The sequence below is a fragment of the Ranitomeya variabilis genome, chromosome 6 (genome assembly GCF_051348905.1).
Source record: "Ranitomeya variabilis isolate aRanVar5 chromosome 6, aRanVar5.hap1, whole genome shotgun sequence".
NCBI classification, from domain to species: Eukaryota; Metazoa; Chordata; class Amphibia; order Anura; family Dendrobatidae; genus Ranitomeya; species Ranitomeya variabilis.
This window is the reverse complement of record NC_135237.1, coordinates 471355401-471380941: the sequence shown is the minus strand read 5'-3', so window position 1 is coordinate 471380941 and position 25541 is coordinate 471355401. Positions and strand designations below refer to the sequence as shown.

General features: G+C 48.2%; 1 protein-coding gene across 2 annotated transcripts in view; it reads right to left on the bottom strand.

Moving 5' to 3' along the window:
* Positions 1-5393: 5393 nt before the first annotated feature.
* ORC5 (origin recognition complex subunit 5) overlaps positions 5394-25541 on the bottom strand; it is a 31365-nt gene continuing 11217 nt past the window's right edge. For both annotated transcript variants that reach the window (XM_077270624.1, XM_077270623.1), the window contains 7 exons: positions 18627-18717; positions 17293-17345; positions 17098-17210; positions 13459-13506; positions 7016-7126; positions 6668-6780; positions 5394-5563 (listed from right to left, as the gene is read on the bottom strand). In XM_077270624.1, the coding sequence (XP_077126739.1) occupies positions 5518-5563; positions 6668-6780; positions 7016-7126; positions 13459-13506; positions 17098-17210; positions 17293-17345; positions 18627-18717 (575 nt within the window). In that variant the 3' untranslated portion in view covers positions 5394-5517. The remainder of the gene's footprint in view (positions 5564-6667; positions 6781-7015; positions 7127-13458; positions 13507-17097; positions 17211-17292; positions 17346-18626; positions 18718-25541) is intronic.

Genomic DNA, 25541 nt, shown 5'->3' with positions numbered 1-25541 from the left:
AGATCGGACGCCATGTCGCGTTTGGAGAGCCCCTAATGTGCCTAAACAGTGGAAACCCCCCACAAGTGACACCATTTTGGAAACTAGACCCCCCAAGGAACTTATCTAGATGTGTGGTGAGCACTTTGAACCCCCAAGTGCTTCACAGAAGTTTATAACGTAGAGCCGTGAAAATAAAAAATCGCATTTGTTTTCACAAAAATGATTTTTTCGCCCACAAATTCTTATTTTCACAAGGGTAACAGGAGAAATTAGACCACAAAAGTTGTTGTGCAATTTCTCCTGAGTACGTCGATACCCCATATGTGGAGGTAAACCACTGTTTGGGCGCACCGCAGAGCTTGGAAGTGAAGGAGCACCGTTTGACTTTTTCAATGCAGAATTGGCTGGAATTGAGATCGGATGCCATGTCGCGTTTGGAGAGTCCCTGATGTGCCTAAACAGTGGAAACCCCCCACAAGTGACCCCATTTTGGAAACTAGACCCCTTAAGGAACTTATCTAGATGTGTGGTGAGCACTTTGAACCCCCAAGTGCTTCACAGAAGTTTATAACGTAGAGCCGTGAAAATAAAAAATCTCATTTTTTCTACAAAAATGATCTTTTTGCCCCCAAATTTTTATTTTCACAAGGGTAACAGGAGAAATTAGACCACAAAAGTTGTTGTGCAATTTCTCCTGAGTACGTCGATACCCCATATATGGGGGTAAACCACTGTTTGGGCGCACCGCAGAGCTTGGAAGAGAAGGAGTGTCGTTTTACTTTTTCAATGTAGAATTGGCTGGAATTGAGATCGGACGCCATGTCACGTTTGGAGAGCCGCTGATGTGCCTAAACAGTAGAGACCCCCCACATATGACACCATTTTGGAAACTAGACCCCTTAAGGAACTTATCTAGATGTGTGGTGAGCACTTTAAACCCCCAGGTGCTTCACAGAAGTTTATAACGTAGAGCCGTGAAAATAAAAAAAATCGCATTTTTTCTACAAAAATGATCTTTTTGCCTCCAAATTTTTATTTTACCAAGGGTGACAGGAGAAAATGGACCCCAGAAGCTGTTGTACAATTTGTCTTGAGTACGCCGACACCCCATATGTGGGGGTAAACCACTGTTTGGGCGCATGGCTGAGCTCGGAAGCAAAGGAGCGCCATTTGACTTTTCAATGCAAAATTGACTGGAATTGAGATCGGACGCCATGTCGCGTTTGGAGAGCCCCTGATGTGCCTAAACAGCAGAAACCCCCCAAAAGTGACCCCATTTTGGAAACTAGACCCCCCATGGAACTTAGGCTACGTTCACATTTGCGTTGTGCGCCGCAGCGTCGGCGCCGCAGCGCACAACGCAAACAAAAACGCGGCAAAACGCACGCTAAAACGCTGCGTTTTGCGCCGCATGCGTCCTTTTTGGCCGAAAGTTGGACGCAAAAAAAATGCAACTTGAAGCGTTTCTTGCGTCCAACGCTTGAAGCCATGCGGCGCAAAACGCAGCACAACGCATGTCCATGCGTCCCCATGTTAAATATAGGGGCGCATGACGCATGCGGCGCCGCTGCGGCGCCCGACGCTGCGGCGCTGACCGCAAATGTGAACGTAGCCTTATCTAGATGTGTAGTGAGAACTTTGAATGCCCAAGTGCATCACAGAAGTTTATAATGCAGAGTCGTGAAAATAAAAAATATATATTTTTTAACAATAAAGATTTTTTAGCCCCCAAGTTTTTATTTTTCACAAGGGTAACAAGAGAAATTGGACCCCAAAAGTTGTTGTCCAATTTGTCCTGAGTATGCTGGTACCCCATATGTGGGGGTAAACCACTGTTTGGGCGCACGGCAGAGCTCGGAAGGGAAGGAGTGCCATTTTGGAATGCAGACTTTGATAGAATTGTCTGCGGGCGTTATGTTGCCTTTGCAGACCCCTAATGTACCTAAACAGTAGAAACCCCCAACAAGTGACCCCATTTTGGAAAATAGACCCCCCAAGGAACTTATCTAGATATGTGGTGAGAACTTTGAATGCCCAAGTGCTTCACAGAAGTTTATAATGCAGAGTAGTGAAAATAAAAAATATTTTTTTTCCCACAAAAAAGATTTTTTTTAGCCCCCAAATTTTTATTTTCACAAGGGTAACAAGAGAAATTGGACCCCAAAAGTTGTTGTCCAATTTGTCCTGAGTATACTGGTACCCCATATGTGGGGGTAAACCACTGTTTGGGCGCACGGCAGAGCTCGGAAGGGAAGGAGCGCCATTTTGGAATGCAGACTTTGATAGAATTGTCTGCGGGCGTTATGTTGCGTTTGCAGACCCCTAATGTACCTAAACAGTAGAAACCCCCACAAGTGACCAAATTTTGGAAACTAGACCCCCTAAGGAACTTATCTAGATATGTGGTGAGAACTTTGAAAGCTCAAGTGCTTCACAGAAATTTATAATGCAGAGTAGTGAAAATAAAAAAATATATTTTTTTCCAACAAAAAAGATTTTTAGCCCCCAAGTTTTTATTTTCACAAGGGTAACAGGAGAAATTGGACCCCAAAAGTTGTTGTCCAATTTATCCCGAGTACGCTGATGCCCCATATGTGGGGGTAAACCACTGTTTGGGCGCACGGCAGAGCTCAGAAGGGAGGGAGTACCATTTGACTTTTTTAGCGCAAAATTGGCGGTCGTGTTTGGAGACCCCCTGATGTACCTAAACAGTGGAAACCCCCCAATTCTAACTCCAACCCTAACCCCAACACACCCCTAACCCTAATCTCAACCCGATCCATAATCCTAATCACAACCCTAACGATAATCACAACCCTAACCCCAAAACAGCCCTAATCTCAACCCTAACCATAACCCTAATCAAAACCCTAAATCCAACACACCCCTAACCCTAATCCCAACCCTAACCCCAACCCTAATCCCAAACGTAACACTAATCCCAACCCTAATCCAAACCCTAACCCTAATCCCAACTCTAACCCTAACTTTAGCCCCAACCCTAACTTTAGCCCCAACCCTAACCATAACTTTAGCCCCCGTCGTCACAAAAAAAGTTCAATGTAACCTTTTTTTTGTACGTCGCGTCCGCCATTTCCGCGGATGCGTGGCTGTAACTCTGCCCCCTCCTCCCCAGGACATAGACTGGGCAGCGGATGCGTTGAAAAACTGCATCCGCTGCCCACGTTGTGCACAATTTTCACAACGTGCGTCGGTACATCGGGCCGACGCATTGCGACCGCCCCGTACCGACGCAAGTGTGAAAGAAGCCTAAGGCTACTTTCACACTAGCGTCGTACTCGGCCCATCGCAGTGTGTCGGGCCGACGTACCGACGCTAGCGTTGTAAGCACCGCACAACGGGTGCAGCGGATGCTGTTTTTTCAACGCATCCGCTGCCCCATTGTGAGGTGCGGGGAGGCGGGGGCGGAGTTCCGGCCACGCATGCGCGGTCGGAAATGGCGGACACGTCGCACAAAAAAGTTACATGTAGTTTTTTTTGTGTCGACGGTCCGCCGAAGCACGACGCATCCGTCGCACGACGGATGCGACATGTGGCAATCCGTCGCAATGCGTCGCTAATGCAAGCCAATGGAGAAAGAACGCATCCTGCAAGCACTTTTGCAGGATGCGTTTTTTCTCCAACGACGCATTGCGACGGAAGCCAAAAAACGCTAGTGTGAAAGTAGCCTAACCCTAACCCTAGCCCTAACCCTAACCCTAAATTTAGCCCCAACCCTAACTCTAACCCTAACCCTAATTTTAGCCCCAACTTGTCTTCTCCTGCCGGCCGGCAGATGGCAGCAGATGGCGGGCGCACTGCGCATGCGCCCGCCATGATGAAAAAGCCGGCTGGCAGGAGAAGACAGAAGAGGACCCAGGGACCCCGGGTGAGTATGATAGGGTCCCCGAATCCCCCTATTTCTCTGTCCTCTGATGTGCGATCACATCAGAGGACAGAGAAATAACTGATCTTTTTTTTTTTTTTTTGCGGTCGCCGGTAAACTGTTAATTACCGGCGATCGCAAAGCAGGGGTCGGTGCAAACCGACCCCGATCATGTTCTTTGGGGTCTCGGCTACCCCCGGCAGCCGAGACCCCAAAGAACATCCGGGTGCCGGGCGGCGGGCGTACTGCGCGTGCGCCCGCCATTTTTTCCCGGAAAAAAGATGGCGGCGCCCATGGGGAGACACGAGGAGCACCGGGGGAGGTAGGTAAGTATTGGGGGGCTATTGGGGGCCATCGGGGACCACATTTCTCTGTCCTCCGATGTGCGATCACATCGGAGGACAGAGAAATTAAACGGCAAATCGCGTTTTGTTTTGTTGCGACCGCCGGTAAACGGTTAATTACCGGCGATCGCAACTCGGGGGTCGGTAATAACCCCCCGAATCATGTTCTCTGGGGTCTCGGCTACCCTCGGCAACCGAGACCCCAGAGAAAATCCGACTCTGGGGGGCACTATTCACTTTTTCCACAGCGCCGTTAATTAACGGCGCTGTGGATTAAGTACCCTTAGCGGCCGTCGTTAAGGGGTTAAATAAGTATTTGATACAATAGAAAAACCGAACTGAATATTTGGTACAGAAACCTTTGTTTGCAAATACAGAGGTCAGATGTTTCCTGTGGTTGTTGACCAAGTTTGCCCACAGTGCAGCAGGGATTTTGTCCCACTCCTCCATACAGATCATATGATTTCGGGGCTATCGCTGGGCAACATTGACTTTCAGCTCCCTTCTTGTCTTCACGCTGCTGCTCCGGCGCAAGCGTACTTTATCTGCCCTGTTAAGGGCAGAGCAAAGTACTGCAGTGCGCAGGGAAAGGTCAGAGAGGCCCAGCACCTACGCACTGCAGTACTTTGCTCTGCCCATCGGATCGGACCGCCCGCCCAGGTGAGTATAATCTAACCTCTTTTTCTCATCTTTCAGGTTACATCGGGGGCTTATCTACAGAATTCCAGAATGCTGCAGATAAGCCCCTGATGTTGGTGGGCTTAGCTCACCTTCCATTTTGGGGTAACAGGTTCCCTTTAAGTGGTTAAATAGCAGCAATCCGAGCTATCTCCGACCACTGCTGTTAGAGGCAGATGCTACCTGCATAACGCAGCTTGGACCTACTATGGATGGAACGGGCTCAGCTTCTAAGCCTGCACCATACACCTGCACCTGCACCAAAGATATGCAATACATTTATGGTGGATATCAGAAGGCACATTTTTCGTGATCGGAATTAAAAATAAAATAAATAATAATATGGATTTTTTTTAATTGATAGAATATCACTTAAATCATGTCATAATTGAAACCAGAGAAAACAAATTTATTTTTTCTAACCTGTTCTGCTTGTCTTGGTGTACTTTACCACCATTTTTTGCGATAAACATTGTAAAAAAATATTTTCATAAAGACCATGGTTCTGTTTTAGATTTATTTTATTACAAATTTGTATTAGAATAACAAAAATATTAAGCATGGTTGAAAACGTTTTCCCAAATACTGTATGAGGTCTTCAATTTCAGTTGGAGCCAAAAAGGTATTTCAGAGAAAATCATACAAATATCTGACAATATCAAAATTCACAGTCCTGCACAAAGAAAAAAAAAAGGAACAAGTTAAAATGTAATTACATTGTTTAAAGAGTTAGTACTGGTTTGCTCACTTCTGCATCGAGGGGAGAGCGCGGGCCGGTGACATCACGTCTACCGATACATGCCATGTCTCTAAATTAATGGAACAGGTTCACAATAGTCGCTGATCACGCACCGTCCCAGCACGTATCAGTACATGGGAAGTCACCTGTCCGCTCACCTCTCTGGGCTCGGGAAGTGCTCCCATCACACCGATGTTCTGAAGCAGCTTTTATAAATAAAGGTTTGGATTGTCTTATGTTTCAAAGAGCGACATGATCATGCAAGCAGTTTGATATGTATGATGGGGGCTTGATTGTGAGGACAGATTCTCTTTAAAGGGAACCTGTCACCCCCAAAATGGAAGGTGAGCTAAGCCCACCGGCATCACGGGCTTATCTACAGCAAAAGAGGTTAGATTATACTCACCCAGGGGCGGTCCGGACCGTGACACCCATCGGACCAGAACCGGACCGGGACCGCCCCTGGGTGAGTATAATCTAACCTCTTTTTCTCATCTTTCAGGATACATCGGGGGCTTATCTACAGCATTACAGAATGCTGTAGATAAGCCCCCTGATGCCGGTGGGCTTAGCTCACCATCCATTTTGGGGGTGACAGGTTCCCTTTAATACTCTATGAAGTTTGTATTTTGAGATTTGGTGACAGATCAGCTGTAAAGTTTATAGCAGGAGGAGGTTGGGAGCCCACCTATCAGCCTCATCTATTGGACAAAATGATTATGGGGGGTTTGGTTGCATTACCTTGGCATGGAAGACCTTATATGAACCATTAAAAGACATATTGTGTAAAAAAAATATATAAAAGAGTACAAAAAACAGCATAAACATTGCCTGCGCCAAACCAAATCATCGTCTGCCTAGATTCTATGGATACTTCTCCATGTTTCCTTTAAATTCATTTTGGTAAATTATCCTGACCTTACCAAGCTGAACATACTAACATAAATTCACTATCACACACAACTATATCAGAGAATTACTGCTTGGTTGTACACGTACTAAAAGAAATTCTGAAATTGTAAAAAATAAATAAAGTACCTTGCTACAGCTCGGATAAAATCCAGCGACACGGTACATTTGTACTTGGGTCCATCAAGCTGATCGTCATGGCCCACCAGAGTTAAAAGCTGAAGAGTCACAAGGGAAGAGATCTATAAAAGAAAAAGAAGAAATGGTTATTTACAACCAAAAGAGTAAAAAATAAAATAATCTGCAAAAAAGAGCGATGTATGAGGAGCAGCAACTCCAGCAACGTGTCATTCGTGGAGACTGTTCTTCTATGCTAGCCATTGTGTTTGGACTGCCGACGGTTTCCTGACTGTGGCAACCAACATGGTGAAACAACCGTCAGGACTCGCAGGTTTCGTGCCGGCATTTTCTATTTACCTGAGAAAAAATGTTTGCAGTGGGGGCCACTCTGCTGTCCACAATGCTGTACAGTATGGCCAGCAGTCGGTCCAGAGGGAAAGGCTTGGGGCCCAGAAGATGATTGCTAGTCTGAAAATAAAATACAAAAAAGGAGATTTTTGTTTACTTACCGTAAAATCTTTTTCTCCGAGCCAATCATTGGGGGACACAGACCGTGGGTGTTATGCTGCTTGCCACTAGGAGGACACTAAGTGATACAAACAAAGTTAGCTCCTCCCCTGCAGTATACACCCTCCTGCTGGCCCTCAGCTAACCAGTTCGGTGCAAAAAGCAGTAGGAGATCAGTAACAACATATTAGCTTACAGCATGTCATATTATATATGAGAGTATAGCATATCGGATTGTAAAAACAAGCATAAGCCAATACTAGGGTGGGAGCTGTGTCCCCCAATGATTGGCTCGGAGAAAAAGATTTTACGGTAAGTAAACAAAAATCTCCTTTTCTCCTACGCCTCATTGGGGGACACAGACCGTGGGACGTACCAAAGCAGTCCCTGGGTGGGGACAACATCAGATCAGGCTCTGTGTAACCGCTACTTACAAGTGCGCCACCGCGGCCTGCAGAGTCCGCCTGCCCAGGGTCACATCTGTGGAAGTCTGGGAATTATAATGCTTCAAGAATGCATGCGGACTGGACAAATCCGCAAACATGCAGGCGTGTCTTGTTGACGCCTGGTGCCTGGAACCCACGATAGACGGGGAGATAGGCTGTCATCTAACACGGAAGGACTACTGGATGGTGAAAGAATACACCAGGCTAAATGGCCGATGGAGACGGCCAAACCCTTCCTGTAAAAGTCAGGAAACCTTCCTCTTACCGGTAGGAAACCCAAGATACAGTGTCCAACCTTCGGAAGGACGCCGTCCTCAAGACATACCTACTCAGAGCACTTGCTCTGTCCGGAATATGGGGACCTCATTCCATTTTGTGGAGTGGTGCCAAAAGAGATGAGGGAAGAACTATGCCCTCATGACAGTAGTAATACAATACCACCTTGGTAACTAGGGACAGGGAAGGCTTGAGGACAACCTTGCCTTGAAGGAAATAAGAGAAAAAAGTCTGAAAAGACCCGTTAGCACCGAAGACTCGTCAGGATGAGGATATCGCCGAGAGAAAAGGGGGCAACCTTCCCTAATAGAATAGATCCCAATGATCTAACGGTATGCAATAGGGAAGAACTACATGTGAAAAACATCCTGCGAGGTGGTCCCTACTTGCAGTTTTGTTGCAGAAAGACAGAAAGCTACCAGCTCCGCAAGCGAACTGACGTGGTCAGTGCGGATGTCCGAGGATCACTGGGGCCCTTTCTGCTTCTGAAAAGCTTTCGGAAGTGGAAACTGGTACCACGGAATAACCGGAGCATGCAGTGCGAAGGCTCCTGGATCTCGAGGCCGAACAACAAACTCCAGTACACAGGCGATCAGTCAGGACGCCATCCGAGCTACAACTGTAGAGCTCCAGTGAAGGCGGGTCTGATGGAATACTTCCGGTGAAGTTCCCACTCACTTGAGGTGAAACCCTGACGGCTAAATATGTTCGCAGCCCAGAGTTCTACTCCTGGGATATGTACTGCCAAGATCACCGAGTGATAGATCTCGGCCCATGTGAGGTACTTTGGCCATGGTGCTTGAACGTGGGTACTCGCTAGATGATTGACGTATGACACAGCCGTGGCGTTGTCCAATTGAATTCGGATGGGTTGACCCGCCATAAGGAGTGGACCTACTATAGGACTACCCTTGAGATCTCCAGAGCAATGATCGGGAGAAGAGGACTGGCATTGGAAGTTACTAGTAACCATGGAACTGGGAGAAAAAACTCCGGATGAAGAAGGAGCTCAGAGACTATCGTCTGAAAGGCTGCTTGACTTGCTGAAAACTAACGGAGCAAAGGAAACTGTTTCCATTGTCGTCTCCGTTTTTTTTTTTTTTTGAACCCTCCCAGCAAATCGAATGAAATGAGGGGATGAGTGAGCAAGAGCGCGAGCTCCCTGTTGAAAAACCATGACCTTGTCCGGAGGGAGATTTACCACCCTTCTGGAAGAATATTGGATCATCCTCAAAAAGGATATCTGCTGGGCTGGAAATGAGAAGTTGTCTAAGTCTAGCCACCAGCCCAGGTGAGAGGGTATCGCAAGAGATATAGACGACTTAGCGTAGTCCTGCAAGGGTGGGTAAACAGTCGGTCAAACAGGATAGGACGACCACGCCTCTAGGTGCAAGATGACAGCCACCATGACCCTTGCGAACACCCTGGATGCGGTAGCAAGGCCGAAGAACAATGTCGTGACTTAAATGCTATTCACGAATGGAAAAGCAAAGGAATTTTTGAAGAGGTTAGGCATCCCGAATGTCAATGGATGCCCGAAACTGCACCTTTTTTGTTGAAGTAATGGCTGAGCGGATGAGACTCCATTCGAAGAAGAAGAAGAACCTTGTGAAAAGATTGTTAGAAGTTTGAGGTCCGGAATCGGTCCTACTTATCGTTCCACCTTTTAGTAACCAAGATCCCTTAGATCTAGACTGTCCTGGACAACCCTTTCACTGTTGGTCGGGGCTGCGGAAACGTACGATTGTTCGTTAGTCCCCCGCTCAAGAGTGGAGCCTCGATCCACCATCCTCTTAACAAGGAAGTGGAGAGGGAAATTCGCCTACTTGCATCTTCTGTTAAATAGTGGTGATGCAGAGAGGGGTGCTCAGACGCCCGAAAAAGCGGATGCCTCTGTACATCCACAGAGTACAGGTCTCCGGGTGGACAGGACAGGCTGTCTGGCGTTAGGCCTGGGCCTTCGAGTGCCCGTCTGTTGATGGTGTGGGGAGACCGGCGCCCTTTAAAGTGCCTGTCGCCCTTAAAAATCAGACCAGGCATAGCGTCCCGCGTAGAGGCTTCTGTCCAGTGAATCGCATATCCGGACTGGATGGCAAAAGCTCTACGAGGGAGTATAGGCTGAGGGAACTAGTTACACTGGGATAAACTGGGATCGGCGGCAGAGGGCTCCTCATCTATGACCAGTTTCGGATTGGTCATGGTGCCCTCAAGACCAGGGAAAACTGGTCGTGTGCCTTTAAGACCAGGGAAAACTGGTCTTGTGCCTTTAAGACCAGGGAAAACTGGTCGTGTGCCTTTAAGACCAGGGAAAACTGGTCGTGTGCCTTTAAGACCAGGGAATACTGGTCGTGTGCCTTTAAGACCAGGGAATACTGGTCGTGTGCCTTTAAGACCAGGGATTACTGGTCGTGTGCCTTTAAGACCAGTGAATACTGGTCGCGTGCCTTTAAGACCAGGGAAAACTGGATGTGTGCCTTTAAAACCCCGGGAATTCTGGTCACGCGCCCTTAAGACCAGGGAATACTGGTCACGCGCCTTTAAGACCAGAGAATACTGGTCACGTGCCTTTAAGACCAGGGAATACTGGTCACGCGCCTTTAAGACCAGGGAATACTGGTCACGTGCCTTTAAGACCAGGGAATACTGGTCACGTGCCTTTAAGACCAGGGGATACTGGTCACGTACCCTTAAGACCAGGGGATACTGGTCACGTACCCTTAAGACCAGGGAATACTGGTCACGAGCCTTTAAGACCAGGAAATACTGGTCACGTGCCTTTAAGACCAGGGAATACTGGTCACGTGCCTTTAAGACCAGAGAATACTGGTCGTGTGACTTTAAGACCGGGAATACTGGTCATGCGGGTTTAGGTAAAATCTCGCAGCGAGCGAGAAGCGCCAATTTAGGGGGCGGAGCTACAGGCACGATGTGGTCGGAGCCTCGAAACTTCCATGATAGGCCCCAGCCGGGGCGTAAATTTCTGCAGCCGGCGTCAGCGTAAGAGTTAGGGGTGGTCACCCGTTGCTCGAGAAAATTGAGCGCTTCCGCGTCAGGCGCTAAGCGCCGGGAAAAAAGGCTAAGCCGCCTTGAGGCGACACAGTGCGCTTCTGGAGGTGCGGACTACACATCGGCCGAAGCCGGGAGCTAAATTTGTTAGCCGGCTGGAGCGTTACCTCAGGGAGGTGGTCACAGGGAAGTCTGAGACTGCCTGTCAATATCCCGCTGCAGAAGCCCATTGCTGGCAGGATCCACTTACCAACGGTGCGCGTCCCGGCATGGAGCCGCCGCGGATGTCGGGTATTGCAGCGTGGACGGTGCAGGGGTAGAGAGATAAACCTCAAACCATCATCCCTTTGTTAGGGAGGTGGAGAGGAACCGTCCGCCTCCTTGTCCGCTTTCACAGTGGTGGAGGCTGCCCGGACCATGGAGAGGGGCTTCTGTACATCCACGAAGTTCAGCCCATCGGGACCATGAAAGCACCTCCGCTCCTGAAAGGGATTTCACTGCGGCCTAGTCCGGCTGCAAAAGCCGGGGACTAAATTTATGGAGCCTGCCGGTGGAGCGCGTCGGCGGGCCGCGCGCCGAATGATTGCCGCTGGCGTACCGGCCAGTGGCACCCCCAGGACCGCATCTTCCAGGCAGGCAGCGTGAGGAAGCATGGCCCCCGAGATCTGCAGGGCGCCTCTCGTCCCAGACGAGAAGCGCCGATATAGGGGGCGGAGTTACGGCCGTGGGCGGATCTAATCACTGCGGCCTAGTCCGGCTGGAAAGCCGGGGACTAAATTTTGAGGGCCTGCCCGGCGATGCGCGGTGTCGGCCGCGATGGAGCGCCGCTAACCGCCGCTGATCCCTGCTGGCGGCGCCTCTCCCCAGGGACCCGGACCGTACCTCATGCCGCCAGAACATCCTCCTGAAGAGCTCCGGAGCGTGGAGGAAAGGGAGGAGGAGGGGGGGGGGGGGGGGGGGGGGAGTATGTACTCACAGCCTCCAGATGCGCAGGCTCTATGTGCTCGCCGTTTTGCAGGGGGAAGGGAGATCGGAACCAAGGAGGGAACCGTCGCCCCAAAATCGGCGTGCTCCAAACGTCGCAGGAGAGGGACGGGGAGGTATACTCGCTGTGCTCGCCTGTTGCTGGTTCGGGGGAGAGCGGGTCCCATAAAAAAGGATCCGTCGCCCCCTTCACTCCGTTGAATAAAAAATAAAAATTTACAGAAAAATAAAAATTAAAATTAAAATAAGAAAGTTGGGGTCTGAAAACAGACCCAAGTGCCTCCTACAGACACTAAGCAAGAACTGGTTAGCTGAGGGCCAGCAGGAGAGTGTATACTGCAGGGGAGGAGCTAACTTTCTTTGTATCACTTAGTGTCCTCCTAGTGGCAAGCAGCATAACACCCCACGGTCTGTGTCCCCCAATGAGGCGTAGGAGAAATCATGGCTAGTAATTCCTAATCGGGGTTAAGCCTATCCAACATCATCCAACAATAACCCACAACCACACGTGAAGGATAAAGAAAGAAAATCTAAATGTAACATGAAGGGGAAAATGAAGATCTATATGGGACACTGACCATAATAAAAATGATTGACCACATACACAGAGCATCTACATTAATAGCACACCAATAGGTCCATCTGCACAAATAGGTTCTATGTTACAGGGAATCTGTCAGCAGGTTTTATATGTAATATGAGAGCAGCATGATGTAGAGGCTGAGACCCTGATTCCAGCGGTGTGTCACTTTCTGGCATGCTTGCCTTCATTTTTTTTTTTTTTTTACAATCACTGTTTTCTCTGCTGCATACCTAGCAGTTCTCTAAATGCTGAGTCCTGTAGCTTCCGCTCACACCACTGATTGGCAGTTTTCTGTGTACAATGTGCATAGGCAGAAAGCTGCCAATCATTATGGGGGGCAGGGTTAAAAAGAGCAGTTGACTAGGAGATACGAGACACCTAGTCCTGTAGTGATAATCTCCTGCTGATAAAACATTAATTTAATTAAAACCGCAACATACAGCCTAGGAAGTGACATCTGTGGAATCAAGGTCTCTGCTCTGACATCCTTCTCCTCTCAGATTATATAGCAAACACATGCTGACAGATTCCCTTTCCCCAATAATTTACAATACACATGAGGCTTCTTTAAATGTGTGTGGCCTTACCAAAGGCAGATGGCAGAAGTAAGGGGGCTCAGGGATGGTCAAGCAACTCTGCACCTACTATATTTCCTGAGGAAGGCGGGAAGGGGCACTGAAATGTTTGGACACATTAAAGGTGAACTGAGCACCTGTGCTTGGTTTGCACGGTCATTTTATGCTGACAGATTCCCTTTAAACATAATTTAATGTGGACATTTTCGATAATAGAAATTCTGAATGCAATTAAGTTGGCAAAAATTAGTCTCTGGTGGGATAAATCCTCTCTGCCACAAAGATGCCGACCTAATCTATATTACGTGACCTGTGCAGGATCACTGGCCACCAAGTCATGCCTCCATATAATAAGGCAATAGCTTTTATATGTTCACATGATATTTTACAGTTTCCTATTAATATATTAAGTATCCTTTTTACCTTTTCATGTTTCTTCAGGAAATCAGTTTTCCTAATCTTCCCATGATGCTATAACATAAAAAAAAAAATCTTTATTTAGCTTTAGCAGAAAAAAAATAAGCCAGAAGATTCACAACTAAACGTCCGACTGCAATACAAAAGCTGCAATGGAAAAGTGAGTAATAATTATCTAGTGAGGATAAAACTGACATGGACACACACAAGTGGATGTGCAGCGAAGGCGGATCTGCCACCAGATTGCACAATACAGTGTAAGATATAAGACAGATCTCTTAGACCTGAGGAGGCTGACACCTGAAATTGAAAACCTGTCAGAAAATGGATGTATAATCCTGAGTCCAAGTAAAGAATGAGAGGTCTCATGAGTATATTCACTCTGTCGTGCCTGACTGACAGCTGCAGCTTTTACTGAGCAGTGGGAGATTTCAGCAGGGAAAAGGGGCACTGAGGAGCTGTCAGTCAGGCTACCTGGGCAGAGACACATTACATTTTCAGAAAGAATTATACAACCATCATGACATGGGTTTTCAAAGTAAGTACGCCATTCTCATCAGGTCCACGATCTTCTTAATCAACTCAAATAATTTCACTGTACATTTCAGTAAAGCATAGCCATAACTTATATGTATAGAGGTAGTGGGTGGGCATTTCAAGGACTTGTGTTGACGTTGATAGCATAGGCTCAGATATGCCAACAGTGTCTGGTCCGGAGTCATGAATCTCTGAGCGCTGCAGCACTGAGCCAGAAAGCGACAAAGCAGCACAGCACATTTCTAGAGCTGCTCCAATCATACCCCGGTGATAGTCCGCCTGTACTATGTGAGCCATATAATCTATAATTGTTAGAATATTTCCTTTCAATTTATTTCTCTGTGGACTTTATGTAGGCTGTATCCTGTAATTACGGGTGGTCAGGGTACCAGACACAGTGACAGCAGAGCGGTGCCATTTCTATGAACTGAACAGTCTGCAGCCTCTGTGACCAAAATCCAGCAGACCTGTGCCAACGCGATTTTGAAAGTTTAGCCTGAAGCCCCTGTGCCTTGGACCATGTGCTAATTTTCTTCCTTACTACATTTAAAGGAGAACTCCAGGAATACTTTAAAATGTTCCCATTTATTTATGAACAGTAATGTGCATGCAGAGAGCGTATTACAATATTCACTGACGGCCATCTTCTGCCGTCATGCGGAGAGGTAGGGCTTAGGGCCTATGGACATACACCAACCTTCTGATGGTAAGGTTGGGCTTGACTGCTAGCAGACACCAAGCACCACTCCGGGGCAGTCTCTGGATTCTCCGATCCACCCAGAAGCCAGACGGCGCACAGCATCCAACCCCAAACCGAAACCAAGGTATAGCAAGTGATCACTGGCAACTACCCAAACTAAGAGGTGAGTGCTTATAACAGAGGAGAGTGGAGAAATCAGAGCAGCTAACTGAGAAACAAATTAGATCCAGCCAGTGCAGAAGTGATGGTAGCCAAACACTGCGATCCTCCTAACAGTGTACTCCAGACCCTCAGGACCAGGTTTATCTGAATGTGAGACATGAAAGGACCGAACCCAATTTGATCGCATGAACATTAGATGCTGTTACCCACATTCTCTCCTCAGGACCTTCCAATGCACAAATACTGAAGTGACCGGCATACAAAGCGAGTGTCAATCTTAGCTATCTGAAACTGCAGATTCCCATTAACAATGTCCGATGAAAATGACGTGTGAAGAAACCGGATTATATCTTAATCACCCAGACAACTATTTTTAGCAAACCAAAAAGAATACGCTGTTATCTATACTTTTGCTTGTGCAAGCCTGTAATAGTGACTTGTAAGCTGATATTACATATAACAAATTGTGCGCTTATCTTTGTTAACTAGTGATGTTTGCTAATATGCTAATTATGAATTGTACTATGGAGCCAGTTTGTTGACTTCGAAAACAGGGAGGGAAAACCTATGCAAATAGATTAAATAATCAAGTAATGCTACTTGATCTCATTACCATTGTTCCTTTTATCTTGATACTGGTCTGAAGGACACTGGGTAAATCTAAAAATAGGTTACATGGCTTTGTATGAAGAGACTCAGACACAGAGAGACAAGGGGAGAGACAGCCAGAGATCCTGCCAAGACATATACATCCGAAGGATCAGATACAGAACAGCAGCCAATATCATGGCACCATCACGAGGGACACACACGGACCTATCATTCTACAGGAAACAACCTAGGGGTTTTCGGCTCCGGTTGGAAGAATACAGATCTGCTCCATTGACCATCGCTGGACCATGGATACGTTTGTTGAAAGCCAGGATTGGGACCAGCTGGTCGCCTGGCTCCAAGGAGAGTCTCCATGGAGAGTTTATACGGTTCAATCCAGCTGACACGTTCTCTTCAACAGGAAAGCGGAGTAGATCCAGCCAGTGCAGGCACGCGTGTAGCCAAACACTGTGATCTTCTGACCCCTGAAATAAAGGAGACCACTCTCTGTTGCGGTATCCCTGTGACAGGTTGTTACTTTCTCAGTTCAGGTCTTTGAGAGTCAGAATGAGCCTAGGGAGTCTTGTTATGATTCTCAAAGACCCGAACTGAGAAAGTAACTGCTGCTTCACAAAAAAGACGCGGTGATTCGGAAGGTCACAAATTCGGTTATGTGGTGCTAGAGTGGCCCGGAGCCCTGCTGAAAACGGCATAAAATGATGATGGGCGAGTATTATTTTACAGTATCTGCACACACAATACTTTTTGCTAATAGATGGGAAAATCAAATAAACACTGATGTTCCTTTGAAAGTAACTGTTTTACTGTTGTTTTTTTTTTTGTTTTTCCAATAATAGGTTGCATTTTTAATTTCAGAAATCGACAGTTAAGCTTTAAGGCCTACATGATACAGGTCTACCTTGGTGACAATTCCCATTTAAAACATTGTGCTATGTAAATCAAAGGACACAACAAACATCTTTCAGGCGTTTAAATAAAATATAGTATGCAAATTGTCTCTTCAGAGAGGAAGAGGACTTGAAGTCTAGTGCCACCTATTGGAAATAGCAATCATACAAGTCAATAACGACCCTTTAATGAGCCTTGCCATATAACTTAGGATAAAAGCCAAACCAGAATCTCAATTTGCAGACAGTGTTTCGGGATATTGCCCCTCGTCAGTGCAAAGTATGAGATCTAATTTGACTAGGTGAGAAGCTTAAGGCTGGGATCTAAGGGGTAATATTTCTCCTTGTGCAGCCAGGGTAAGGAGATTTATAGGCTATGCAATGCTTTGCATGGCCTATAAGTGTTGTTACCCTGGCATGTCACTCTCCACAAGGAGAAATGTTACCTCCTTAGACCTGAATAATATATAGGGATCAGAAACACAAATGCCAACCTAAGCACAACCACAAGCTGACAGGTGGCCCGATATTGCCATGTGTAGACCCCATAACAGTTTGTGCTATCTGATGTCTATATTACAGCACACACATAAAGTACTTCGGCTTTTTTTGTTTTTGTAAATTGGCATGTCATACAAAAACAACAGGCTGCCAAAGTAGTGACTGCAGAAAATCAAATCGATACTATAGATTAAGTAATCCTGCGAGCACCAACATCAAATGGAAAACGAAAAAACAGCAAAGTACCTTTAGAAAAAATCTTTTATCTGTCCTCGCCGGATTATAAGAAGCCAAATATCCAGCTATGAGCAGAAACTTGGAGTAATAAGGCAGCTCTACATGTGCATGTGCCGACAGCCCTGGGAAGACAGGACGCAGCATAAAGGTACAAGTCACCAACGTCAGGGCGGATCTGGAGGAAATGCATTGCGCACAAGTCACCTTTCAGCTGTGAGGCCTCTCGGTCTTCTTGCTGCATTTTTTCCCACTGAGAGCTGAGGAAAAACAATATCAAATGATAACGGAGCTGTAAAAGAATTCCTAACACGTTATTTCTGATAAAAGAAACGCGTCTTTCCCCCACTAACAGATGAGAAGTTATCTACTACCAGAGGGGTCTATTCACAATCCCACCCCCACAGAGCCACTGTCAGATGGAGCACAGGGAAGAATATTCTGATTCAGGATAACATGAAATATAAAAAAGTATTTCTCTACAAACATCTCTTTAGGACAAGGGCAGCGATGGCGTCATTTTCAAAGACTTTGGGGGGAGATTAATGGAGAATGAAGTTTTGAATGGAATATGCACTGGAGGAAGATGTGCCACAGTTCATTAAGAGGCATGTAAATTGTAATACATTTGTCCACCACTTTTCGAAAAGTTGAAGGAGTTGGAGTAAGAACTACAATTGAGCAAGAAGATTTTCACAACCCCACATAGATATCTATGTGGCCGCCAGACCAGCGCTCTGAGAACTTCCAACTACTTGCCGGCATCCTCAGCGCCTCTTCTGATTCGTATACCCAGTGCAACGTCATGCTAATCTTTTTTGCTCAACTCTAATAAAAACACCAAAATTAAGATTCACTAAAAAGTTTGCTCCAGAAAATGTATCAAACATAAGCAAACCAACAGCTCACCACACTGTACTGGGGTCATCCGGGGCGCTCGGCAGCTTGAGCTGTCAATATAATCTAGTAAGAGGAAAGCCGGCACTCCGTCCTCCTTGAAAAAACTCTGTATTTTATTGTAACTTTATTCCATAAGTTCTAAAAGTACTGAACACGGGTGATCAAACATCTGACCTGTTCCCAAAGGCATCAGATATGTGATGATCTGTGCTCGGTGGTTTTAATGAGTAAGGAAAAAAGTTACAATAAAACACGGAGTTTTCTCAAGAAGGATGAAGTGCCGGCTTCTCTCTTACTGGATGATGAATGAATCGGGGTCTTAGGGATCTTTGTCAGATCCACAGAAAATGCCACAAATACCTGGCATAATGTCCAGTTAGACAAGGTCCCAGAGGAGAAACTTACAAATATTAAGAATTTATGGCATAGCTTTAAGTGCCTAAAATGGGAATATTCATTTATGGGATTTACCAAAGCATATAGCGAGAGAAAAAAAACAAAAAGCCAATTATCCTCAACATTATTTGGGGTCCAACTGCCATTATTTGGGGGTCCACTGCTGTGACCCACTTTAGGTCTTAAAATTCTTGTTCAACACAATCCAAGGACTTACTCTGACGCATTAATAACAGGGTGAATACCTTGAGATCTCTCGGAGATAAACAGTCTGCATCGCCTTCTTCAAATGTGGCTCAATATTCCTCCATAGTTTGTGTGTCTCCGTTTCCTTTACTAGAAACAAAAATAAAGCGGTCAGAATAATCTCCTGGCAGAGAGTTGGTAACGGATGTTATAACCAAGGCGTTCTGTGAAAGGTGGTGGCATTTCCATGACTCGCAGTAAAACTCTAAGGGATCGCTCACACACTGCATTTTTTTCTGTGTGTTTTTGCAAATCTGCAGCATGTCATTTCTTTTAGCGCTTTTGCAGCATTTTTTTTAGCAAAAGGGAAAAAATATATGTAAAAATGCACAAAAAATGTAAGCAATAACTCCCATATTTTACACAGCATTATTACAAGCCCTGGCCAAAATTATGGAATCACCGGCCTTGGAGGATGTTCATTCAATTGTTTAATTTTGTAGAAAAAAAGCAGATCACAGACAGGGCACAAAGACAGGGCACAAAACTAAAGTCATTTCAAATGGAAACTTTCTGGCTTTAAGAAACGGTAATGGTTACTTTTTTTTAACCAAGCATAGGGGAAAAAAAGGAGATTTTTGTGTACTCACCGTAAAATCTCTTTCTCTTAGCCTCTAATTGGGGGACACAGGACCATGGGTGATATGCTGCTGTCCACTAGGAGGCGACACTATGCATAATCTGAAAAAGATTAATCGTGGCTCCTCCTCTGCAGTATACACCCCTGGACGGCGTCAGCCTTCTCCAGTTTTGTGCAAAAGCAGTAGGAGGAATGTAACATGAATAACATAATTATGCCTATAAGAAGGCAACTATGTTCGAGCTCAAGAAAGCAATATGAGAACTCAACATTAACAACGGCCCGGAAAGGGCAACAGGGTGGGAGCTGTGTCCCCCAATTAGAGGCTAAGAGAAAGAGATTTTACGGTGAGTACACAAAAATCTCCTTTACTCTGTCGCCTCATTGGGGGACACAGGACCATGGGACATCCTAAAGCAGTCCCTGGGTGGGAAGCAATGGACGAATATTGTGCAGACAGGCCCCTATACTTAGGGCACTGCCGCCTGCAGGACACATCTACCCAGGCTCGCGTCCGCTGAGGACTGGGTATGAAACCTGTAGTGTTTAGTAAACGTGCGTAGGCTAGTCCAAGTGGCCGCCTTACACACTTGTTGTGCCGAATGGCCCAGGAGGCCCCTACCGCCTGTGTAGAGTGTGCTGTAATACCGGCTGGAAGAGGAGAATTCTTAAGGCGGTAGGCCTCTTGTATGGTGATTTGATCCACCTGGCAAGGATAGCTTTGGAAGCTGGCAGACCCTTGCGGTCACCTTCCGGAAGAAGGAAAAGCGAATCAGACCTCCGGAAGGGCGCAGTCCTAGACACATATATACGCAATGCCCTGACGAGGTCAATCGTATGCAGAGCCTTCTCCACTCTATTAACCGGGACCGAACAAAGGGATGGCAGTGAAATTTCCTCATTGAGGTGGAAGTTGGACACAACCTTCGGAAGGAAGGATGGGACCGTACGGAGAACTACCTTGTCCTGGTGAAAAGCCAGGAAGGGCAGTCTGCAGGAGAGTGCTGTCAGTTCAGACATTGCCACCAGGAAAACCACCTTCTGGGAGAGAAGGCGGAGCGGGACCTCCTTAAGGGGTTCGAAGGGTGGTTCCTGCAATGCTGTCAGGACCAGGTTGAGGTCCCACGTTTCTAGTGTTCGTCTGTAGGGGGGAACCAAATCGGTAAACCCCCTGAAGAAAAGTCCTTACTTGCGGCTTGGTAGCAATGCGCCTTTGAAAAAGAACTGAGAGGGCTGACACCTGGCTCTTAAGCGAGCCCAGGGACAGCCTGGCCTCCAGACCTGATTGGAGAAAACCAAGTAGTTTGGGGAGGGAATAAGGGAATGGGGTCTGGCCACGAGATTCGCACCAGGTAAAGAAAGCTTTCCAGGTACGGTAATAAATCTTGGCAGAGGCTGGCTTCCGTGCCCTTATGGTCCTAATGACGTCCAGCGAGATCCCTGCCTGGGTTAGAATCCAGGTTTCAAGGGTCACGCCGTCAAATTGAGGGCCCCTGAGTTCTGGTGGTAGAACGGGCCTTGTGATAGAAGATCCGGGCGGTCGGTGAGGCGCCAGGGGGCATCTGCTGTAAGTTGTACGATGTCGGCGTACCATGTACGTCTGGGCCAGTCCGGTGCGATTAGGATGGTTGGAACTCCCTCTTGCTTGATCTTCCTCACCACTCTGGATATCAGGGGGAGAGGTGGAAAAATGTACAGAAGCTGGAACTGGGTCCAGTCCTGAACCAGAGCGTCTGCTCCGAGCGACCGCGGATCGTGTGTTCTGGCCATGAAGTTGGAGACCTTGGCATTGAAGTGGGATGCCATTAGGCCACATCAGGGGTCCCCCAGCGATGGCAGATCTGGCGAAAAATTTCGGGATGGAGAGACCACTCTCCCAAGTCTATTCCTTGTCAGCTGAGGAAGTCTGCTTCCCAGTTGTCCACACCCGGAATGTAGATCGCTGAGAGAACCGACCCTGTGTCCTCCGCCCAGTGGAGGATGTTGACACTTCTCGCATCGTCTGGGTACTGCGGGTCCCCCCTTGGTGATTCACATATGCCACAGCCGTGGCATTGTCTGACTGGTTTCTGATGTGAGAGGCTTCCAGAAAGTGATGGAAGGCCCTCAATGCCAGGAGGATGGCACAAATTTCCAGGATGTTGATGGGCATGGTCGCTTCCACTGGGGACCACTTGCCCTGTGGTGTAGGCATACTGCACCCCAACCCGTCAGGCTCGCATCGGTGGTCAGAACCTTCCATTGACCTGTGAGAAAGGATTTCCCCTTTGCTAGCGAGGTTGGCTTGAGCCACCAGTGCAGGGACCTCCTGGTTGGCGACGTTAGCCGGAACTCCCTGTCGAGAGAGAAAGGGTTCTCGTCCCAGGACTTGAGGATGGCTAGTTGGAGAGGCCTGAGGTGAAACTGGGCAAATGGGACTGCTTCTATTGCTGCCCCCATCCTGCCGAGGAATCTCATGGCAAACAAGAGAGATCGAGGGGGTTTGCGGAGGAGGGTGCGAACTCCTAGGCGGAGAGCCAGTGCCTTGTCCTTGGGAAGGAGCACTAGACCCCTGGAGGTGTTGAATAGCATTCCCAGGAAGGTCAGAGACTGACTCGGGGTTGGTGATGACTTTTGTAGGTTGATTAACCAGCCCATGTGACTGAGAGTATTGGTTGTGATTGAGACGCTGAGCTCGCAGTCCTTGGAGGTGGGAGCCTTGATGAGTAGATCGTCCAGGTATGGAACGAGTACTATGCCTCTGGAGTGCAGGACGTTCATGGTGGCTGCCATGACTTTGGTAAACACTCTGGGAGCCGTGGCGCATCCAAACGGGAGAGCCACGAACTGGTAGTGGTCCTGGTCGATTGCGAACCAGAGAAATCTCTGATGGACAGGTGCAATCGGTATATGCAGGTATGCGTCTTGTATGTCTATGGAGGCGAGATATTCTCCTTTCTTCATGGACGCAATGATGGACCGAAGGGACTCCATGCGGAAGTGACGGACCCGTACATATTTATTGAGTTGTTTTAGGTCCAGTATGGGCCGCACGCTGCCTCCTTTCTTGGGGACTACGAATAGATTGGAGTAGAACCCTCGGAAGCGCTCGGCCGCGGGGACCGGTACTATGACTCCTGCTTGAAAAAGCGAGGAGACTGCTCGGAAGGCACGAGCCTTGGCTGGTGGTTTTGGGGGGACAGAGAGGAAGAATCTGTCCAGTGGGTTGGAGGTGAGCTCTATCTTGTATCCGGGAGACACTAGTTCCCTGACCCACCTCTCTTCTGTAATAGGCAGCCAGACTTGATGAAAGAGCAAAAGTCGGCCACCTACGGGTGCGGTGTCTTCCGGAGTCCGTGAGTCATGGTGAGGAGAAAGTCTGAGATTTTCCTCCTCTGGGTTTTGACTGGCTTGCTTTTGACTGCCAGGTCTTGTCCGACCTTTGCATCGATCGTGAGTTGTCCCTGTGTGGGGAACGGTTACGATTTTGTGCTGCACACGAGACGGACCAGCCCGAGGAGTTCCGAAAGGATTGGAATCGAGTTTGGTTATGCTTCTTGTAAGTGCGTTTAGGTTTCAGTTGGGGAAGAGAAGTACTCTTATCCCCGGTGGCGTTGGATATCATCGTGTCCAACTGTTCACCGAAAAGTCGCCCACTGAGGTAGGGGAGGTGCGTGAGGGACGACTGAGGCTGCGTCCGCTTTCCATTCCCGCAGCCATAGGATACGCCGAATTGTGATGGCGTTTGATGCTATCCCTGCTACACCCCTTGCTGAATCCAGAGCTGCATGAAGCATGTAATTTGCCACGACTGCTATTTGAATCGCTTGGTCCGACCACTCAGGAGCGGATGCTTGGAGGCCAGCTTGTAAGTTTTTGGCCCAGGCCAGAATGGCCTTGGCAGCCCAAACTGAAGCGAACGCGGGAGCCAGGGATGCCCCTGCAGCCCGAAAATTGAACGAGCCATGCGTTCTACCTGCCGGTCTGCTGCATCCCTGAGGGTTGAGCTATCTGGCAGTGAAAGGAGGGTCTGTGCTGCTAGTCTAGAGAATGGGGGGTCCACTTCGGGTGGGTCTGTGCATTCCTTGGTATCCTTCTGCGGGAAGGGGTACCTCGCCTCCAGATATTTGCGATTAGCAAATTTTTTCTCAGGCTGTGAGAGCTGCTTTTTAAGGATCGCCTTAAACTCTGGGTGGTTAGAGAAAACCTTAGGCGGCTTCAGAGGTCCTACAAAGGAAATCTTGTGTTCTGGGGCCTCTGGTGGCGGATCAGAAATGTCCAGCACCCGATGGATGGAAGAGATTAAGTCCTCAACTAGCGCTGTATTGCTAGGGGGGATTGGGGTCAGGGACCCCTCCGTTTCCTTGTCTGAGTCAGAGTCATAGATGCCTTCCGAATCCTGTTTATCACTGAGGCGTCCCCTGCTGGGTGAGCTGGGGCGGAGGCCTTCTCTGGTCGGGGATTGCGGAGATCTGCATTGTCTGCCCTTGGAAGTGGATGGTCTAGATGCCCGGGAACTACGGTGTCTCTCCCTATAAGGGAATGACCGTGTGCTATGGGATGATGCAGATGGACTTGACCTATGGGTCCGCTTGCGTCCTGACCTAGACGTGGATGTGCCAGGTTCATCCTGTCCCTGAGTCCCTTTGCTGGGTAATGGTCATAGCCGAGGCATGACTCTGCAGAGCCTGAAGCAATGTGGAGGTTAGGTATCTATAGACTGCGTCGTAGATTGCGACATCTGAGTGACCCATTCCGGCGTGGTATTAGACACCGAAGCATTGGCAGGGGCTTCTTGGGGCTCTGACACATAAGTCTGAGTGCAGTCCTGGCAGTGTGGGTATGTGTTGCCACTGGGGAGAGCGGTCCTGCAGGCTGTGCAGAATGCATAATAGCAGTCCTGCCTGGTTCTCTTGGACCCTGAGCCTGGCATAGTGCACAAGGGCTGGCTATGCAGAGGACCTTACAGGGGTAGCTATGCAGAGGAACCTATAGAGAAGCCTTATAAGGAATATGGATTCACAGCCGAGTAAAAAACCAGCTGTGATCTTACCCCACCAGTTTGCCCCTAGGTCCAGCGCCGAAGATCCACAATCCTGTGCCCCCCGGAGACTGGCTGGCCTGATCCTGGTCCTGCAGACCGGGAGATGCAGGGTTAATTCTTGCTGCAGTAGAAATAGCCGCCGAGGAGAAGAGGAAGGGGGAGAAGGGAGCGGAGAGCTGAGAAAAAAGCTGTGTAAAAAACGCGCCCTTTGTCTCGATCCGCCCTCTCTATGACACTGTAGAGTGTCATATTTGTCATCCGGGGGGGCGGGCCGGGGGGGTGGAGAGGAGGCGGCTTCAGCTAGGCCGAAGCCGCGGCCTAAATTAGATGCCTGATGCCCAGAAAGGCTCCAGGCTGGCGTTAAAGTCCGGGAGGGGGGTCGGATCTGAACCAGACCCCCCCCCCCCGGATTTAAAAGCAGGATAGCGGTGGGGCTGTAAGCGGAAGGGGGGGCCCTGTGAGGAGTCCCCCTAAGGCAGTATAGAGCTGGTGCTGCCGCAGAGACAGGGGCACAGGGAGCCCTGTGTCTCTATTGTGCCATGCCTGCCTGCACTCCCCCCGGCCCCGACAGGAGCCCGCAGCTTGGCTGGGGTCCCTGGATACAGGCGCAGTGTGCTGGCCCATTGCTGGGAGCTGTAGAATGCTGCCTGTACAGGCCCTACCTACGCGGGAGCGCCGCTTTACAAGATATCCACCCCAGGTTCAGCACACAGGGCAGCATACCACGACTGGTCACACACCGCCTTATCTGCTAATAGCACCACTTATACCTGTAAGCAAGTAATTCGCTATGTGTACCTACCATTGCTTCACTAAGCGATATTATGAGTAAGGCTCAGGAGAGCCGAAACGTCAATTGTTACTACAAGTGGTCGCTTACCCTATAATTGTACATTGCTCCCATGTGTCACTAACGTGTAGTGTTATATTGAATAAATTTTGCACAATTTGCATAAATATCTACTAAGAGTGTGCGGTGTCTTCTAAATTTTACTTACAGGCCCTACCTGAGTCGTCTCAACCTAATGCCCCCTGAGGGGGATGAGGGAGGGTGCTGTTGTCACCTTCAGGGGGCTTTATCCTCGCCTCGAGCTCGACCCAGAAACCAAAAGGAATTGGGGAAGGAGGGAGGGGTCTCGACTTCGAACCAGCACCCGAGGGACTGGGGAAGGAGCGACATGTGGAATAGCCATCTCGACTTCAACCGGGCACCCCATAATAGTGGGCCGAGGAAGGAGCCATGCCTGGAGTCTCACAAGAGACCCACTTTTCTTCATCTGTAATCCGTCGGAAAAAATGGAGCACTAAGCA